Source organism: Trematomus bernacchii, unplaced genomic scaffold (assembly GCF_902827165.1).
Source record: "Trematomus bernacchii unplaced genomic scaffold, fTreBer1.1, whole genome shotgun sequence".
Lineage (NCBI taxonomy): Eukaryota > Metazoa > Chordata > Actinopteri > Perciformes > Nototheniidae > Trematomus > Trematomus bernacchii.
The window spans coordinates 2,577,238-2,593,617 of NW_022987839.1; the positions used below are offsets into that span (position 1 = coordinate 2,577,238).

Here is a 16,380-nt window from a genome sequence, read left to right on the forward strand (position 1 = left end):
ATGTCTTTGTCCTTTTTTTACATTTTTGTATATTACATTTGACATCACAGAGTCATTTGATGCAGATTCAGAAGAAATGTAAATAAATAAATAAAGTGTTATGACTAATGTTGGCAATGTTTTGTTTAGTAAGATGTAAATGGGAAAAACAGTATTAGTATTAATACGGACATATGATTTGAAATTATAAGAACGTGGTAGCATCTGTAAAAGCTGAATGATCTGCCTTTCAGATAATCTCTGTTTTGTTTAATACTAGTTGAACATTACATTTTTACATTTGTATGTGTTTTTTTTTTTTAAATATTTTTCTAGTTATTGTGCTTTTTATCATGTTTTTAATTATTGTTTTATTATTGTACTCCCATTGTGTTATTTAATATTTATTGCCTGTACAGCACTTTGGTCAACTGAAGGTTGTTTTAAATGTGCTATATAAATAAATAAAGATTGAGATTGAGATTGATTGTTAATCATCCAGGGTGGTGGTCTTAATGTGTCTTTTTGAGTAATTAGTAAATAAACAGCATTCTTAGCATTCCAGGTTGTCAGTCAGACAGAGTGAGCTTAGTGATGGAGGAACGTTCTGCTACAGAGTTTGTAGTCATTACAGCTGTGACTAACGCACGCTGGCAAGATGTGCAGCGCTGTGGCTGAACTCCAACCACAGCCTCACCACAGACAGCTGATTGTCTCCATCTCATGCATAATAAAACATCCCTGGTTGAAGAGCCTAAAAGCTCTGCTGCTGATATTGATGTGCTGTGAGTAGGAGTTTGATATATCTGCCCTCCAGCTGGGTTTGCCTTTTTCTGTGCCTTCTTGTTTGTAACAATACTAAATATTTATTATCGTTTAAACAAACTTGCCTCGGGCGTTATAAATACATTCAAGTCAAAGGAGCTCTGGCCGCTGTGTGCTGTCATCACATCGTTTTACTCTCACATCAGCACGGAGCATTAGTTTGAGCGTGTGCTGTTTCACTAAAGAAATACAACTTCAACAATAAATCAAATAGACAGGCGATGTAGCGCGCGTTAAGTCCATATATTGCAATTTGTGTCTAAATCGAGCCATCGCTCACTGTTGTTTGGGGGAAAGATAGAATTTAGCTTTTAAAATGTATGACTCATCCCTTTCTGTGGGCAGAACAGACGTCAAATAATACACATCAAGATCTAATTAACAAAGTTATAACAAATTACAGTCTTTTTTGATTTAAACTGATAAAAAAAAGTATGTTTTTTTAGTGCTAGGTTCAAAACGAATCTCAAAAATGGCACAAAGTTCAAGATTGAATAACTTACACGGTCACATTGTCTGCGGGGATGGACTCCTGGAAGAACTGGAACTGGTAGAGGTAGAGGACGATGATGTGTCCGGCGCTGAAGATGGCCATGAGGACGCACATGCAGCTGAAGATGAGCGTGTCGAAGGTCCGGCAGAGAGACCACCAGGTGCAGAGGAAGAGGAAGATGAAGAAGTAAACAGCCGAAGTCAACGAGGGCAGCATGATACCTGCGAGAATAAACACATATCAGAAGACCGATCAGGACGATTGTTATCACTCAGCATTTGTTATAAATAAATCACAACACTTCAAAGGTCTCGGGAAGTAAATTGTTGAATTTGAAAGATTGTGACTTAAATGTTGACGTCATTTCCTCGACCCTACAGCGCTTACACCTCACATGTAGTTCAGAAGACAGTTTAAACAATGTAATGGGAAGATACTGTTTGACTTAGCCAATACAAGATGGGGTTCTCGACTTGGAAATCAAATAAAAAACCTTTTCTCTCCAGACAGCAGTTTGAGACAGTAATCCACGCCTTTGTCACCACTCGGCTGGATTACTGTAACTCTCTCTACATGGGGTTCAGTGGGTCCTCCCTCGCTCGTCTGCAGCGGGTGCAAAATGCCGCAGCAAGGCTTTTAACTGGCACACGGAGATATGACCAAATTTCCCCCATTTTGGCTTCGCTCCACTGGCTGCCAATACATTTTAGGATTCATTTCAAAATCCTTTTATTTACTTTTAAATCCCTAAATGGCATGGCCCCACCATATCTTTCTGAGCTGCTACACCCTTACACGCCCAACCGCCCTCTCAGGTCAGCGGACCAACTGCTCCTGAACGTGCCCAGAACCAGGTCTAAGCTCAGAGGGGGCCGTTGCTTCTCTGTAGCGGCTCCCACACTGTGGAACGATCTGCCCATGCATATGAGACAGGCTGCCACACTGCCTGCTTTTAAATCGCTTCTTAAAACCCACCTCTTCTCCTTAGCGTATTGACATCTTTTAGAGTGTTGCTTTTAAATTGTCTATTGTTTTTACTTGTACTTGTTTTATGGTGTGTGAGCTGAGCTGTGTTACTGTTTGTATATTTTGTTTTGTTTATTTGACTGTACAGCATTTTGGTCTGGAGGTTTAAAGTGTTCAATAAATAAAGCTGTATTGTATTGTATACTGTATTCTTCTCAAAATTGCATTTGTATTTTTTATAATTCCTTCAATCCAGTTTTTTTTTTTTATCCTCACGACTCTTAAAATTATTTAAACAAAAAAGCATTCTTCTTATTCTAAATAAAACAACTTTGACATATGATAACATTCAGACATATGGAACGTGTAAGGTCACACATTGGGTTATTTGACAAAGGTTTGGGAACCACCCCTAAAGAAGTGATTTGTGTTTCATAGCACTGCTGATGAGAGCAAACAGCTGGGCAAACAGCTTGTGGATAAGCATTTGTAATTCTTAACTACAGTCTGTAAAAATCAAACCTGCACACACTAAAATGGAAGCACACTTTGTGAATGTGATAATGTCATATTCATTTCTTAAATATTCCAATTGTAATGCTGTAAAATAAACACACAGATTCACTCTTCCTCATCCACAGCCGCTCACCTGTCATGCCCAGCAGGATGGTGACCACCACCTTCCCTGCAGTCGTGATCAGGTTCCCGATAATATCCTTCACTTTGGACGCCACCTCCGCTACGTGCCGCAGGATCTTCCTCTTGGTGCTCTCCTTTGCTTCCTCCTCCTCTTCCTCCTCTTCCTCCTCCTCCAGATCCTCATCCTCTTCATCCTCCTCGGCCTCGTACCCCGCCTCGTAGTCTTCTTCCAGCAGGATGTTGTCGTCCAGGCTCAGCTTCTCCTCTTCTTCCTTTTAGGGGATGGGATTATAAAGTGACATTTCAGTATATGAATGATGAATGGTGCTGCTGGAGGTCAGAGCTCTCCATGGTGCTGAAAACTGTTTCCTACAGGTAGCACTTCTAGAACAATCCCTGTGCATACTCCAGTTTAGCTTATTTAAATACATATTTGGCTGCTTGACATATCTTTATTGACCCATAGCAGATGTTTTCCTGTGGAAACAGATGTGGGCTTGAGATACTGAGTCACTTCTTCCTTGGCGACTCTATCTAACCAACTATGTGTCGCTCTTTTCCTAAAGTCTCAATACAAAAGGGACATAATAACAAGTGAGCCATTGATTGGGCTTTATATAGAGGACTGACGCACTACACTAAGAAAGTAGCAGGTGGTACAAAGCCTGATTTGAGTCAAACAACAACTTCAGCTCAGATGGATTTAAAAACCTGAACACAATGCAGGCGCTATAGATGAATTCCTGGTGTTTCTCAGTAATGGGGAGCGCGGGCATCTGTGCCAGTGTGAGCAGCTCAGACGAAGAGAAAGTGAATGTGGATTTAATTAACACTGAGTCATAAAGAGAACGGAAGACTTGCCACGGGATGGGAGCTTTATTCCAAGTCATCAACACTTGCTATTCAAACTCCTGTTCTGTTGAAGAAGCTCAACGTGGAAGTTACGTATCAAGCAGGAGTAAGTTGGCCACTTCAGTAAGTAAACAACTCTGATCAGTTATGTACAACACACTCATTGTGTTATTTATAAGATCTTGTTTGTTATTCCTTGATATTAAAGTGGTACATTTAGGAGAAATATTGTCATCAAACGACATTTATCACTTCACTGCCACGCACACACTTTAGTAAGGATCTGCAACACTATGGAAAATGTCATTATCCCACATCCATAGATTGTGTTGTTGTTCCTGATGCACAGAGACATCATCACAATTTACCTCATCCAAATCAGTACGTTTTTTTCTTCTCAATAGTCTAAATTCCCCAAAAGTCTCCTCAGTATTTTCTAATTACTAGTATTGTAAAGTAGGCTATGATCTGATTTGGTCATCGACTATATAAAAGAGAGAGCAGCATCTGAGTTGTGGTTAGCTTGCTTGTACATGTGTGACTTAATTTGCTTCAAGTTATCATAATTTGACTAGTTTGACACCCAAAAGGTATTTTTTTTGTGCCAAATGACACCAATAATAAGACGCCATGCAATCTCCTGAAAACTTTTCCATCTATATCATTTCATTGATTGATTTTATTATCAATTAATCCATGATTAGTCCTTGAAAAAGAGATCAATGATCTCAATGGGATACACCTGGATAAATAAAGGTTTGAAATGAAATGAAATTAGATTGTACTGGTTAAAAAACGTGCACCAGGAAAAGTTTTTTTTTTTTTAAGCTTGTCAACTTTTCCATTCTGCAGCTCCGGCCCCCCAGATGAAACCCACTTGTTCCTCTGCTTCAAAGTCAGTGTTGTACTGGGCCATGTCCTCCGGTGGTCTCTTCTGGACCAGACTGCGGCACAGCAGCCAGATGGCCAGGCCGGCCACAAACATACCGATGTCGGGGATGAACACCCGGATACCGTTCCCCGCATCTGCACCAATCACACTGTGGACAAACAGAAACCAGAAGGCATCACACTGACAGAAAGCTTGTGTCCTCAAAGTCACATTTGAAACCCAATATCTTCCAAAAGTTGTCATCTGGAGCAATCATGCAGTCTACGATGGCAACCAAACGCTGGAAAATGGGACCGGGTACAACACATTTAACTGTCCATGGACGATCACTTTTAATGTAAAACTGTTTTTGTAGGAAAACCTAATACCTGTGGTTGCTTGTTGAGTTCACTTGGATGAGTACCATAAATATGTGTGCGGTCATGTGTTTGTATCTTGGATAATCGTCTCATGTCATCTCCCTTCGTCTTTACTAAATCTTCATGTCACTTTGATTATTTAAAATGCAGTTCAACAAGCTTGGAGAAGATATCTTCATCTGCAGACTGTACTGCACTCAAACTCATGAGAATAAATATTATTACTGCAATTATCCTTCAGAAGACTCTACCTGTTCCCATGAGTGCCTGGGAATCTGGGTTTTCTTTCGTTAATCGACAGTTATTTAAACATGTGTTAAATTCTTCAGCTTTTATGTGGCGTACCACCCACTTTAATGAAATAAGCCTTGCCTGTTTTAAACTTATTGTGAAATTCCATTCAAACAAAAAGGCTGTGAGAAAACTTGTTTACTCCCTTTGTTCATAATAAGGTGGTATGACCAATAAGCTATTTTCCCCATTAAACTGCGTCACATAAATGAATTGAAACCAGATTTTGTGGGTTTCTAACAGTATGCCAGAACCTATTGACTTATTCTTACATAAAAAGGACTGTGTACAGATAATAAAAATGTTTAAATAAATAATATTTACCCCAGGTCTGGTCGAGACAGTGTGTGTTTTTCATTATTTGACTAAAATGTGACATTGTTTGATTTCCTGTGGAGATATCGCTGTGAGCAAACAAAGCTTTTGTAACATTTGTTAAACGTCTGCTCACCTCTAACTAAATACCAGAGCGGTGATTCAAACAGGAAGCTACACAGTGGCAGCCAGCTGTTGCCATGACAGCCTCAGAAACGTCAGGCGGGATGTTTTGTTTTTTTGCCGCCTCAGGACAAGTTTTACGAGGTGTCATGATTGCATGTAGAATTAAAGCAAATAAAAAATGTCCTTGAAATGGCTAGCAGGTTTCAAAACCTTTAAAAACTCACTTTAATCATCCAGACTTCTATTTCAGTTTTACAACAATCTCCTGTGTTTGGCCACCAAAGGGTTTTCTTTACATGTCATGCTGAGCTCCAAGTGTAATTAAAGTGTTTTCGATTAAAAAAAAAACACTCTGTGGTGCAGGCTGCAGTGAAAAGCTGACCAAATGTTTGGATACAGCTTTTAAGCAACTGGTCATTTCACACAGAAACAATCTCCTTCTGGTCTTCAATGGATATCAAGCTTATAAAAGTGACCAAGTTGAAAACTAATCAACGCAATGGAAACACTCGGATAAATAATTGGGACTGGCTGCTGCTGGCGAGTTCAATCTAATCAAGGACGACTGTTTCCATGCGCTTTATTGTTATGAAGCTTTGTGCATCCTCACGTGGATAAAAGGGATGGAAAGCGTCAGAACCAGGCGAGGTTGAGCCAGGAACTTTAATGACTTTTCCCCCGTTTGTGAGAACATTACAACAACATTAGCAGAGCAAAGACCTGTCCTCACTGCCTCAGGCTGCAAGGGGAAAACACTCTTCAGGCATTGGCGGAAAAACTACAAATACCCTAACACCAGGAAATATGTCCGAAATGATATAAATATTTGGTGTTTCTAAAGGATTTGAAAAGGTCAAGCTGGAGGAAACTGAAGGATCTGTCTGGGTGAAAAGACACACAAACAGCTGCGAATGTTAAACTTTAGACTCCAGCAACTCTGCATTTTCCTCCATACAGGACGTGAAAGGGAAAGAGCATCCGCCAATGCAGCAGTAAATATATACTGTATATGATCCCTAACAAAAACAGGTAAATGCAGCCGGGATCAAATGTTTACGACTGTACTTCCGCCACTTACAGTATACTATCCACGAGGGCCGTTGAGTACTGGAAAGAGGATGTGGCCGAGTTTGGACATTCCCGTACTTAGGAAACCGCATCTAACACGATCACGGGGGTGTGAGGAGACAGAGACAGCGGCGAAAGCTTTGAACTATAGGTCTCTCTACTGATTGTCCGACGTAACTGGGTTTAGTGTTCATCAAGAATCCACAGAGGGACAGGTGAGGAGCGTTTTGAAACCTTGATGACGGGCCAGTGCGGCTAAATGTTAAAAGTGGTGTTTAATGTTATTGTGGGTAAGGACACTTTGCAGAGATGATGCAACCTCTTACAGGGGAAGAGAACCAGGTCTGATCTTTGAAAGGTGGGATGAATATTTTGGCTAAGGCTTTGCTGATTCGGAAAAAATACATGTTATTGATTGTTATTACTGACCCTCCTGTCTCTATCAAACAATCCTACCAACAAAATCCAAACTTCATCATCATTGTATGCTGGGATTTACAGATAATTTAAAGGGATTTATTTTCTGTATCTCATCAAGCTTGCTATATGAATCATAAAATAAAATAAATATATTGACAAAATGTGAAACAGAATAATTCTTTAAGCTGTACATGATATTTGAGTGAATGCAATTGTTGTGAAAGAGTTGAATTCATAATTGTCTTACCTTTCAAAGCCAATTTGTCGTATGGATTTCTCCCACATGGAACCTGGACAAAACATGAAGTCAGTCAGTAAATAAAAAAATTAAAATACACTTTAAATAACACTGGGTCATTTGTTTTAATATAAAGTATCAGGATTTAGTGTGTAAAAGTCGTTTATTAGCCCCTGACCAAACCATTAATACATCTGCTTCTGCTTCAAAGCAGCCAGAAAATGTAATTCGCTTCAGCTGATAACTCATCTTCAGGAGAATGATTAATAATCCTTCTGTTCTGACGGAGAAATAAAAACATTTCATGTGAGCTTTGTTTCCACAGGACTGGTTGAAGTGTTCCTGAACGTCACTCAGCGCTCAGAGAGAGATTTCCAGGTATTCATGTGGCACTCTGAGAACAACAGCCGAAGGTTGACTGGCCTTTGTTTTACCGCCAGAGGAAACACATCAGTTTGAGACTCGAGGATTTCAACTCAATGACATTTGGATGTATCCGGCTGTTTTGTTGGTGTATTAGGAGGCTAATTAGGTGGTTCTGTTTCTGGTTTATGGAGCGCAGTGAAGGCGTTACAACACACGTCAGTAACTCAAAACAGACAGTGGGAAAAGTGCTACTTCATCTGCCGTGTCACCTGTATGCAAACCATTTTCAGGAGGGTTTTTTTTGGAGTAACAACAGCATGAAATGTTTAAATACACAGACAGAAAAGAGAGGGAAAAAAGGTCTTTCTCCTAAATGACCCACAGTATCCAGTAAAGGAATGAGTCACAGCGTAGGCACGTTGTCAGGACCAGGAAACTGAATTCCACTCAAGGTGAATAAACGGTAATGGGCTGTCAGTGCAAACCCCGGTGTTTCTTTATTACTCATCAGTGTATAACATAGCTGCAGGAAATCACAGCATCGCTATCACAGATGTTATGAGCTGTGTGGTTGGGCTGATGTAGAGGAAAATAGTGCAGAGGATACCTACCTAATAAATTAAGAAAACATCTGTGATGGGAGGAGCCCACATGACTAACCCCTGACATAACCTCTGACATCAAACACTTCCCCCGCAGACGTCCTCCTACTCAACTGTGAGAAACTGTCCTCCACCTCCACTACTCCCAGTTTAAACTTACTGATGGAGGACAGATTGACCCAACTGCCACACAACACACACTGTGGGAAAATAAAACCTCAAAACAGAACGATTTCTTCACGCCTAGGTGGCATTTTTTTTAAGTCACAGTCCTTTCTCGCATATTCATAACAGAAAGATTGTATTGCATTATTTGCTCAAAACAAATGCCAAGTTGATTTTCATTTTGGTGTTTTTTTCCCAAGAGAAGAAGGCTGTTTCTCATCACATCTCTATGTATGAAAACATATTTAGGGAAATATTTAATAGAAACTAAATTCATTTCCTTAATATAAACAAGCATGCTCTTTTTTTTGGCTTTTACTAAGTCCTAGTGGTTGAAACCAGGGCTAGACTGTGTCTAGTGGTTTTTTAAAGTAACTATTCACTCAGCATTTTAACTAACCACACTTTTGTTTTTGGAAAATGACGTTGTATTTGATTAAAGTGGACTTTGGTGTGCTCAAATTTACTTTAAGAACCAGTTGTATAACCCTTTCAAATGTGAATGACCACTGTTTAATCAAAACTACATCAAACAGTTACATTCAGCCACAACAAGAGTGTTTGTGAAGCTCCTACTGCATAAAAACATGCAACCAATAAAGGCAAAGACGTCAAAAGAGTAGCTTCTTATTGCATAAGTGGTGAAGTGGTGCAGGGGCGTCGAGGATGCATTTAAGAGATGGGAACTAAAGTCTCCAGAATTGGAAAATAAGGGACGGTTGTGCTGGGTTCATATTTATTTTACGGCTCTGGATTTATTAACTGTGTCATTTATAAATAACCCTAACAGGAAGTGGTTAGAGTCGTGCCAGATACTTTTACAGGAGCAGATAAGGTCCACTGATGTTGTTGTAACTAATAAACACCCACAAAGGTCATTGATGACTTAATGCCTCATTAACATCTTCAAATATAAACTCTTCTGCTAGAAAGTCCAAACACACTCTCATACAGAAAGTCCAAACATCTGCAACACCTAACTTCCCGCAGCCCAAACTGAGCTCACAGGTGTAAGAGGAAACCGATAACATACACGAGGAACGCTGAGGTTAACCCAGGCCAGATCCACAGAGGAGGAATATTGTGTAACACAGCCTGGACTCAGCGTGGAGACTTCTGGAAAAGAGTGTGAGACTTTCTGCCCATTGAGGCGAGGCCGCTTTCCACCCCAGCTGAGCACCAAAAATACCTGTCCTCCGGCTTTATGTGAGCATCATAAAACAGCCTTTGTACTTGCTGGGCCGTTAACCTCTCAACACGGCACTGCTTCGCACTCTCTCCTCTATCTCTGGAGCGTAATACCGGTTGCTGCCCTTTTCCACAGAGACTGCTGATATGCTGCGCCGACATTTCAGCACGTCATGACTGTAATCGGACAATTTGTATGCTTAGAGAATTTGGAAAATGTCTCACATTTGGGGAATGGTGGGCAGGATATGTGTGGATACGGAGGGCGGTTAAGGTCAACAATGGGACTTAATGAAGACTATTCCCAAGAAACTGGTGACAAAATAAAGATTCCACAGGCTGTTACTCTTTATGAGCTGCTGAAATATATATCGCAAGCAGTCTTTTTGGATTGTTTCAACCTTCTTTATCTGCAGATGGGTGGGGGTTGCCACTGAGAACAATGACTGTAAAGAGAGAAGACAATCACAGGAAGGATTTTGGTATCTGGCGCTCTTTGACGGTTAAAACAATGGCCTTAATGTCGAGTCAGGGCGGAGGAATCACTCCAAAGAAAGCCGGCTTTGACTCATCTGGCGACCAGTCACTGACCCGCTCCAACAGCTGGAGGTGTTAGCTTTGTTGGAAAGGTTTACTCATTCATACTCAACTCAGTTTACTGCTCTAATGGTGTATTTGGCTGCGAAGAATAGAGGAAATTATATGAAGCTATCAGGAGGGAGGATAACCGCCTCAGCGCACAACGAGGACTCCTTGTTTATACTTGGCTGCCAAAAGGAAAAGGGTGTCGAGGGGCTAAATGCCAGACATAGAAATCAGAGATAAGGCATTTACCCAGAATAAAGGCGATCCAGGGGACAAGGATTAATGCTTCCTGTTGCCCAAAAATAAAAATAGGATGACATTAACTTCAGGAAGTAAAATCCAACACTATGTATACAAACCATTACAGTGGTGAAGTCAGCAAAGTGCCTTACACATGCTGTTAAATCATTAAAACAGACATTTCATGATTTTTCAATTAAATTCTTTAGTGTCTCTTCAGCTCAATGAGCGTGAAGTTATATTTGTACACCTGGTCCCTCATTAATTGTGAAATGTCAGCCAGGATCCACCAGCTGTTCACTTTGAAGAATCATACAGGGGCTTTCCTGTTTAATGTGGCAGATAATGACTCAAGATGTTATCTATTGAAGAGCCAATGGAGCTTCATGATTCACAGTCTGAAACAAAACTCGGACAACTTTCACTTGAAACAAAAGTCCACACTCAGCAAGTTTCAATAACAAAGGGTAAAGGTGCATTCCTTCAAAGAACATTTCAACACCAGAGGACCAGCCTTAAATTGTCCAAAACCAGCATATATTCTTTAGTCATGAATGCAAAGTTTGTCACAGCAAATATGTTATTTATTCGCAGCAACAGTCCAGATGGATTCAATCTTAAACTAGAATTATGGCCTCGCTGTTTTGTGCTTAAAGGGGACCTATCATGCAAAATGCATTTTTGTACGTCTTTTATACATGAATATGTGTCCCCGGTGTGTCAGGGAACTCACCAAGTGTCAGAAAACACAACCCTCTCTATTTTCCTCCATACATAAATCTCTAAAAACGGGGCTGCAACGGATCTGATACAGACTGATACAGATTGGAAAATTCTCTGACGTCAGGAACGAGGAGCTCCGCCTATATGGCCAACTCTCCACCTATCAGGGGAATGAGAGGTTGCCGTGGCATGGTAACAGCATGGTAACAGCATGGTAACAGCATGGTAACAGCATGGTAACATGACACTCGTGCCACGCCCCCCTCCTTTGCAGGGGGGCGTGGTCAGCTGCAGCGCATGCAAAGACAGGGCTGGAGGAGAGCAAAATAGAGCAAAATGAGGCATGGCTAAAATGCATGATCTGTTTGGTATTTTGAAAAAAAAACATCACAGACATGTTTTATATAGGTATGGCCCTACAATATATTATTCAAATATAGCATGATAGGTCCACTTTAAGCTAACTTGTCAAATAGCAGTTTACATCCGTGATATTTGTTTCAAATGTCATAAAGAGCATATGAATTATTAAGTTTTGGGCCAAAAGAAAATGTTGTGTGGTCACGGATAGATAGATACTGTAGATAGATAGATAGATAGATACTGTAGATAGATAGATAGATACTGTAGATAGATAGATAGATAGATAGATAGATAGATAGATAGATAGATAGATAGATAGATAGATAGATAGATAGATAGATAGATAGATAGATAGATAGATAGATAGATAGATAGATAGATAGAGTCATTAAGAGTCTGCCTTCTCTTAATGGATTGTTTGTTTCTCCCTGAGGCGATAAAGTCGTTCTGCCTTCTGAGCAAAGCTGGCTGGACTTCCACGGTGCAAAACTACCTCCATTCGAAAGAAACAAGTAATCACAAAACACGGTCAGGGTCAGGGTTTGTCCCGTCTAGACACATTCAAATGTTTACAGTTTGAAACAGAGTTTCATGAGAAGCTCACGGCCAACTGTTAACACCTTCCAACACTGCGTCAGACCCTTACATTGTTTTCTTTAGTGGCCAAAGAATGTCTTTTTTACGTCGCCATAAGGCACAAGGGAGCTCATTACTTTAAAGGAATGTGTTGGATTCATAAATCTTTACGGTGTGACAAAATTCAATAAGGGTGAGAATATTTCTAGAAATTGTGAAGCGTTAGTAGAGACCAACATGTAGCTTTTCCTGCAAATGGAGCATGTCTTGACACAGTTTCTACATCCTCTGGTGATTTACAGATTATTGAGACTGCATTGATAGCATGGGGGTAGTGTTGGTCTAATGGATAGTGAGGTGGGCTGAAGATCAGAAGGTCGTGAGTTCAAATCCCACCTGGAACACCACCATTACTGCCCTTGAGTAAGGCACTTAGCCCTCAGTTACTCCAGGGAGAATGTCCCTGAAATTGGTCATTGTAAGTAAAAATGTAATGCAATGTAACATGTGGCCAAATTGGTAAAGATCTCACTGTTTTAATCTTACATGAGTTCCTGGAGTGATCAACTTGTCAGGTATAGACGAGGGGTTTGGACCGCCTGAAACTGTTTGTACTCATGGGACTTTGTGGCAACTGTCCAACCCTGTCTGCTACAGATTAAGAACATGTAAATTAAATGTAATGCTGCATTGACAATGGAGAGTTTTTCATGACATAAAAAGGAAATATCTTTCTTTAATTTATGTCGTTAGCTGAAAAAATGATTTGCCAAGTGACCCAAGTCCATGGGTGTTTCTCAATGTCAAGGAAGGATGCTCCAGAGCCACTATTTCAAGGATGCTACGTCATCGAGTCCCGCCGGAGGACTGTTCCAATGTCCAGGCTCCTTGGAATTCTACCCGGCGTCCTTCGTAGCGAGACATTTCGAGGCTGCACATGTGTAACCTCCGCGGTCTTAAAATCCCCACAATGCTTTGCGCACGGACCAATTTCCAAATCTGAAGGAAGTGACTCGGAAGACATGTCCTACCAAGGAAGCGTCCTCGACATTGAGAAACACCCAACGTATCCAAATGATTAGCTTGCTAGCTATCTTGCTAACACTAGCTAAAACATTAAAAAAAACACAATTTTGTTCAAGTTTGATGCTTTGGACCGCACTCTGCTATCTTACTTTTAAAATGCTGTGTAAGAGGTCAGAGGAGCTCAAATGACGACACTCACTGCTCAGAAAGAGACGATACTCTACGATATCTTTACATAGCATATAGTTGTTTGCTGCTATATTAAGGTTACACATCTCACATAAAGCTTATAGCCCTGAAGCTTGATTCTGAGTTCAGGAGTTATGAGGAAGGCTACATTGCAGCTTATTAGCAGTTATTTTAAGAAAAGTAACCACGCTCTGGGACTATGGTACCTCTGTGTCAGTTTGGGCTGCTTTTGTTTCCTCCAATAAGAGTAATCCCAGTAGAGCCGGTTAAGAGTGACGGCAATAATGAAGCTGAAGTTGAAAAAAAGGTCAGTTATTCTGTGTTTTTCAGTAATAAATATCTAGCAAAGACTTTGCCAAGGAAAACATTTACCTCCCCGCAATTATAATTTTCTATTACAGTGAATGAAACTATGTTGATAAGGCAGTCGCAGCAGACCATCCTAATCACTGGAAGGATGTCCACACAGATACCATTAAAGGACAATATGGTCCAATTAACGTCAAATACATTCATTTTGTGTTGCGAGGAGAAAGAGGACATTAAACTATAAATAAAAACACACTCTGTATCTAGGAAGCAACTTCCTCTCGTCCTTCGCAGTTATAAATCCAATTTTAGAAGGGGCTGAACATCCGTCAAGTTGCAATGCAATTTTTTTTATCGCAAAAGCAGCAATTTCCTTAATGCTTCACAATCTAACCAACTAGGGTTAGAAGCACCTGGCCCCACACACACACACACACACACACACACACACACACACACACACACACACATCACACACACACACACACACACACACACACACACACCACACACACACACACACACACACCACACACACACACACACACATCATCACACACACACAGCCACACACACACACACACACACACACACACACACACACACACACACACACACACACACACACACACACACACACACCACACACACACCACACACACACACAACACACACACACACACACACACACACACACACACACCACACACACACACACACCACACACACACACACCACACACACACACACACACACACACACACACACACACACACACAACACACACCACACACACACACACACACACACACACACACACACACACACACACACACACACACACACACACACACACACACACACACACACACCTTGTAAAATGCCACCCGCAGGTTTTAATGGCTGCAGTACTACCGGGTGCTCCTACTGCACGGGGAAAGAGGGGTATGCTCTCATTCAGTGTGTATCATGTCACACTACTAGACCTGACAGTAGGTGTCAAATCCTACATATAAATGTATTTAATAAAACCATTCTGTTCTATATAATAATAAGGTAAACTAATATAAGCACCACTTTTAGGAAAGACTTCAACTTAAACAGTTTAACCAAATAAAGAAAAGGGGTTGGGTCTGGATGTATTAGTCTATTGACTTTTCTAAAACATACAAGTGTCTTCCTGTATGTGTTTCAAAAGGTCTGCAAACAGAAATAAGTCAAATCCATTCTGCACCTTTATCCTTATTGACCTGTGAGGTGTTTGACTTTCAGCATTCACAACAAGCATCAGCACCTTCAGAGCCGTGCACATAGAGGCTGCAGTGTGCTGTACTCACAGTTGAAGTCGGGGGTGATGGACTTCCCGGCCAGGAGGCTGTTGACGGTAATCTGATAGATGATGTGGAGCAGCACGAAAGACATGCTGGTGAAGCAGAGGGACTGCAGCAGACGCCCTGTGTGGCCTGGAGAGGAGGAGGAGAGGAGATACAGTGAGTTCACCAACAACAACACTCACTTTAAGGATTTCCACATGTCAGTTCTGCCGCTCATGCACGGCAACCCAGAAAAACCTCTCTTTGCTGGGTATTTGTTTTTCTCTAGACACAAAGAGCGGACTGCAGTTGTAATATTTTTGGAGTTGAGCAACATTAAGAAGCGCCTTTTTTTATGTATTGTAGAGTGATGAAGCCTGCAGTTGATTTGAAGGTGGAGGTGACTAGGAGAGGATTTTCAGTTGGCTGACGATGTTATCCAAGGCGACTTACAATAAGTGCAAACACCATAAAGATTCAAACTTCGCACAACAAAGAAAGTGCAGATATATTGGCTTCAAGCAAGTCATACCGTTGTAAGTGCTGGTGAATCAGTTTCATGGCCTAAGTTCACTTTTAAATTAAATTGTCCTGGTTAAAAGCTGTGAAAACGACTATATAGCAAAGGTTATTTCAAATAAACCTCCTTGTGGACGACAAAACCTCTTATTCTCTCTTATTCATCAAAGGAGTAATAGGAGTATTCGCACATTTTTTTCTTTAGCTACGGTGGGGTTTTGTGTTTGCGGGAAATGACCAGAAGAGCGACAGATACTGTACGAAGGAGTAACTGACCCTGGGTCTGTGTTTAATGTAGGTAAAGAATACAGCTGTCAGAGGACATCAGGATCCTGGGAGCGAGGGTACGCAGGGTGAGGAGCTGCCACACATGTGCAACAGATGCTTATTTTATAGTGCACCTACAGGTATTTGGGATAATTTCGGTAGTTGTTATGGTGATAATTCTCTATTGTAGAGACCCCCCCTTTTGTTTGGGTAGATGTGTTTTCATCCTCAGGGTAGAAACAAACTTTATGGGACTTCTCTACTTTGATGAAGAAATGAAATTATGTTCCTTATAAGCCTTAAGAATATATTGTACTGCATATCTGCACAGTTTGGTCTATTCCTTCTCCAGGGCAACATCTCCATCTCATTACATTTACTGCATCTTTGCGGGGAGCACGGTTTTACTGTAGTGTATTGCACAATATCCTGGCTAAGGTGAAGCACTTCTGCTTAGCCTTGAGCCATCGAGGGCTAACCTTATCA

At 40.9% G+C, this 16,380-nt stretch overlaps 1 protein-coding gene across 3 annotated transcripts in view; it reads right to left on the reverse strand.

Moving 5' to 3' along the window:
* The window catches only part of LOC117500303 (piezo-type mechanosensitive ion channel component 2), an 80,573-nt gene extending 75,803 nt beyond the window's left edge, over positions 1–4,770 (reverse strand). For all 3 annotated transcript variants that reach the window (XM_034153122.1, XM_034153123.1, XM_034153121.1), the window contains exons 1-3: positions 4,632–4,770; positions 2,913–3,174; positions 1,308–1,518 (exon numbers count right to left, since the gene is read on the reverse strand). In XM_034153122.1, coding sequence (XP_034009013.1) covers positions 1,308–1,518; positions 2,913–3,174; positions 4,632–4,739 — 581 coding nt within the window. In that variant the 5' untranslated portion in view covers positions 4,740–4,770. The remainder of the gene's footprint in view (positions 1–1,307; positions 1,519–2,912; positions 3,175–4,631) is intronic.
* Between the last annotated feature and the right edge of the window lie 11,610 nt (positions 4,771–16,380).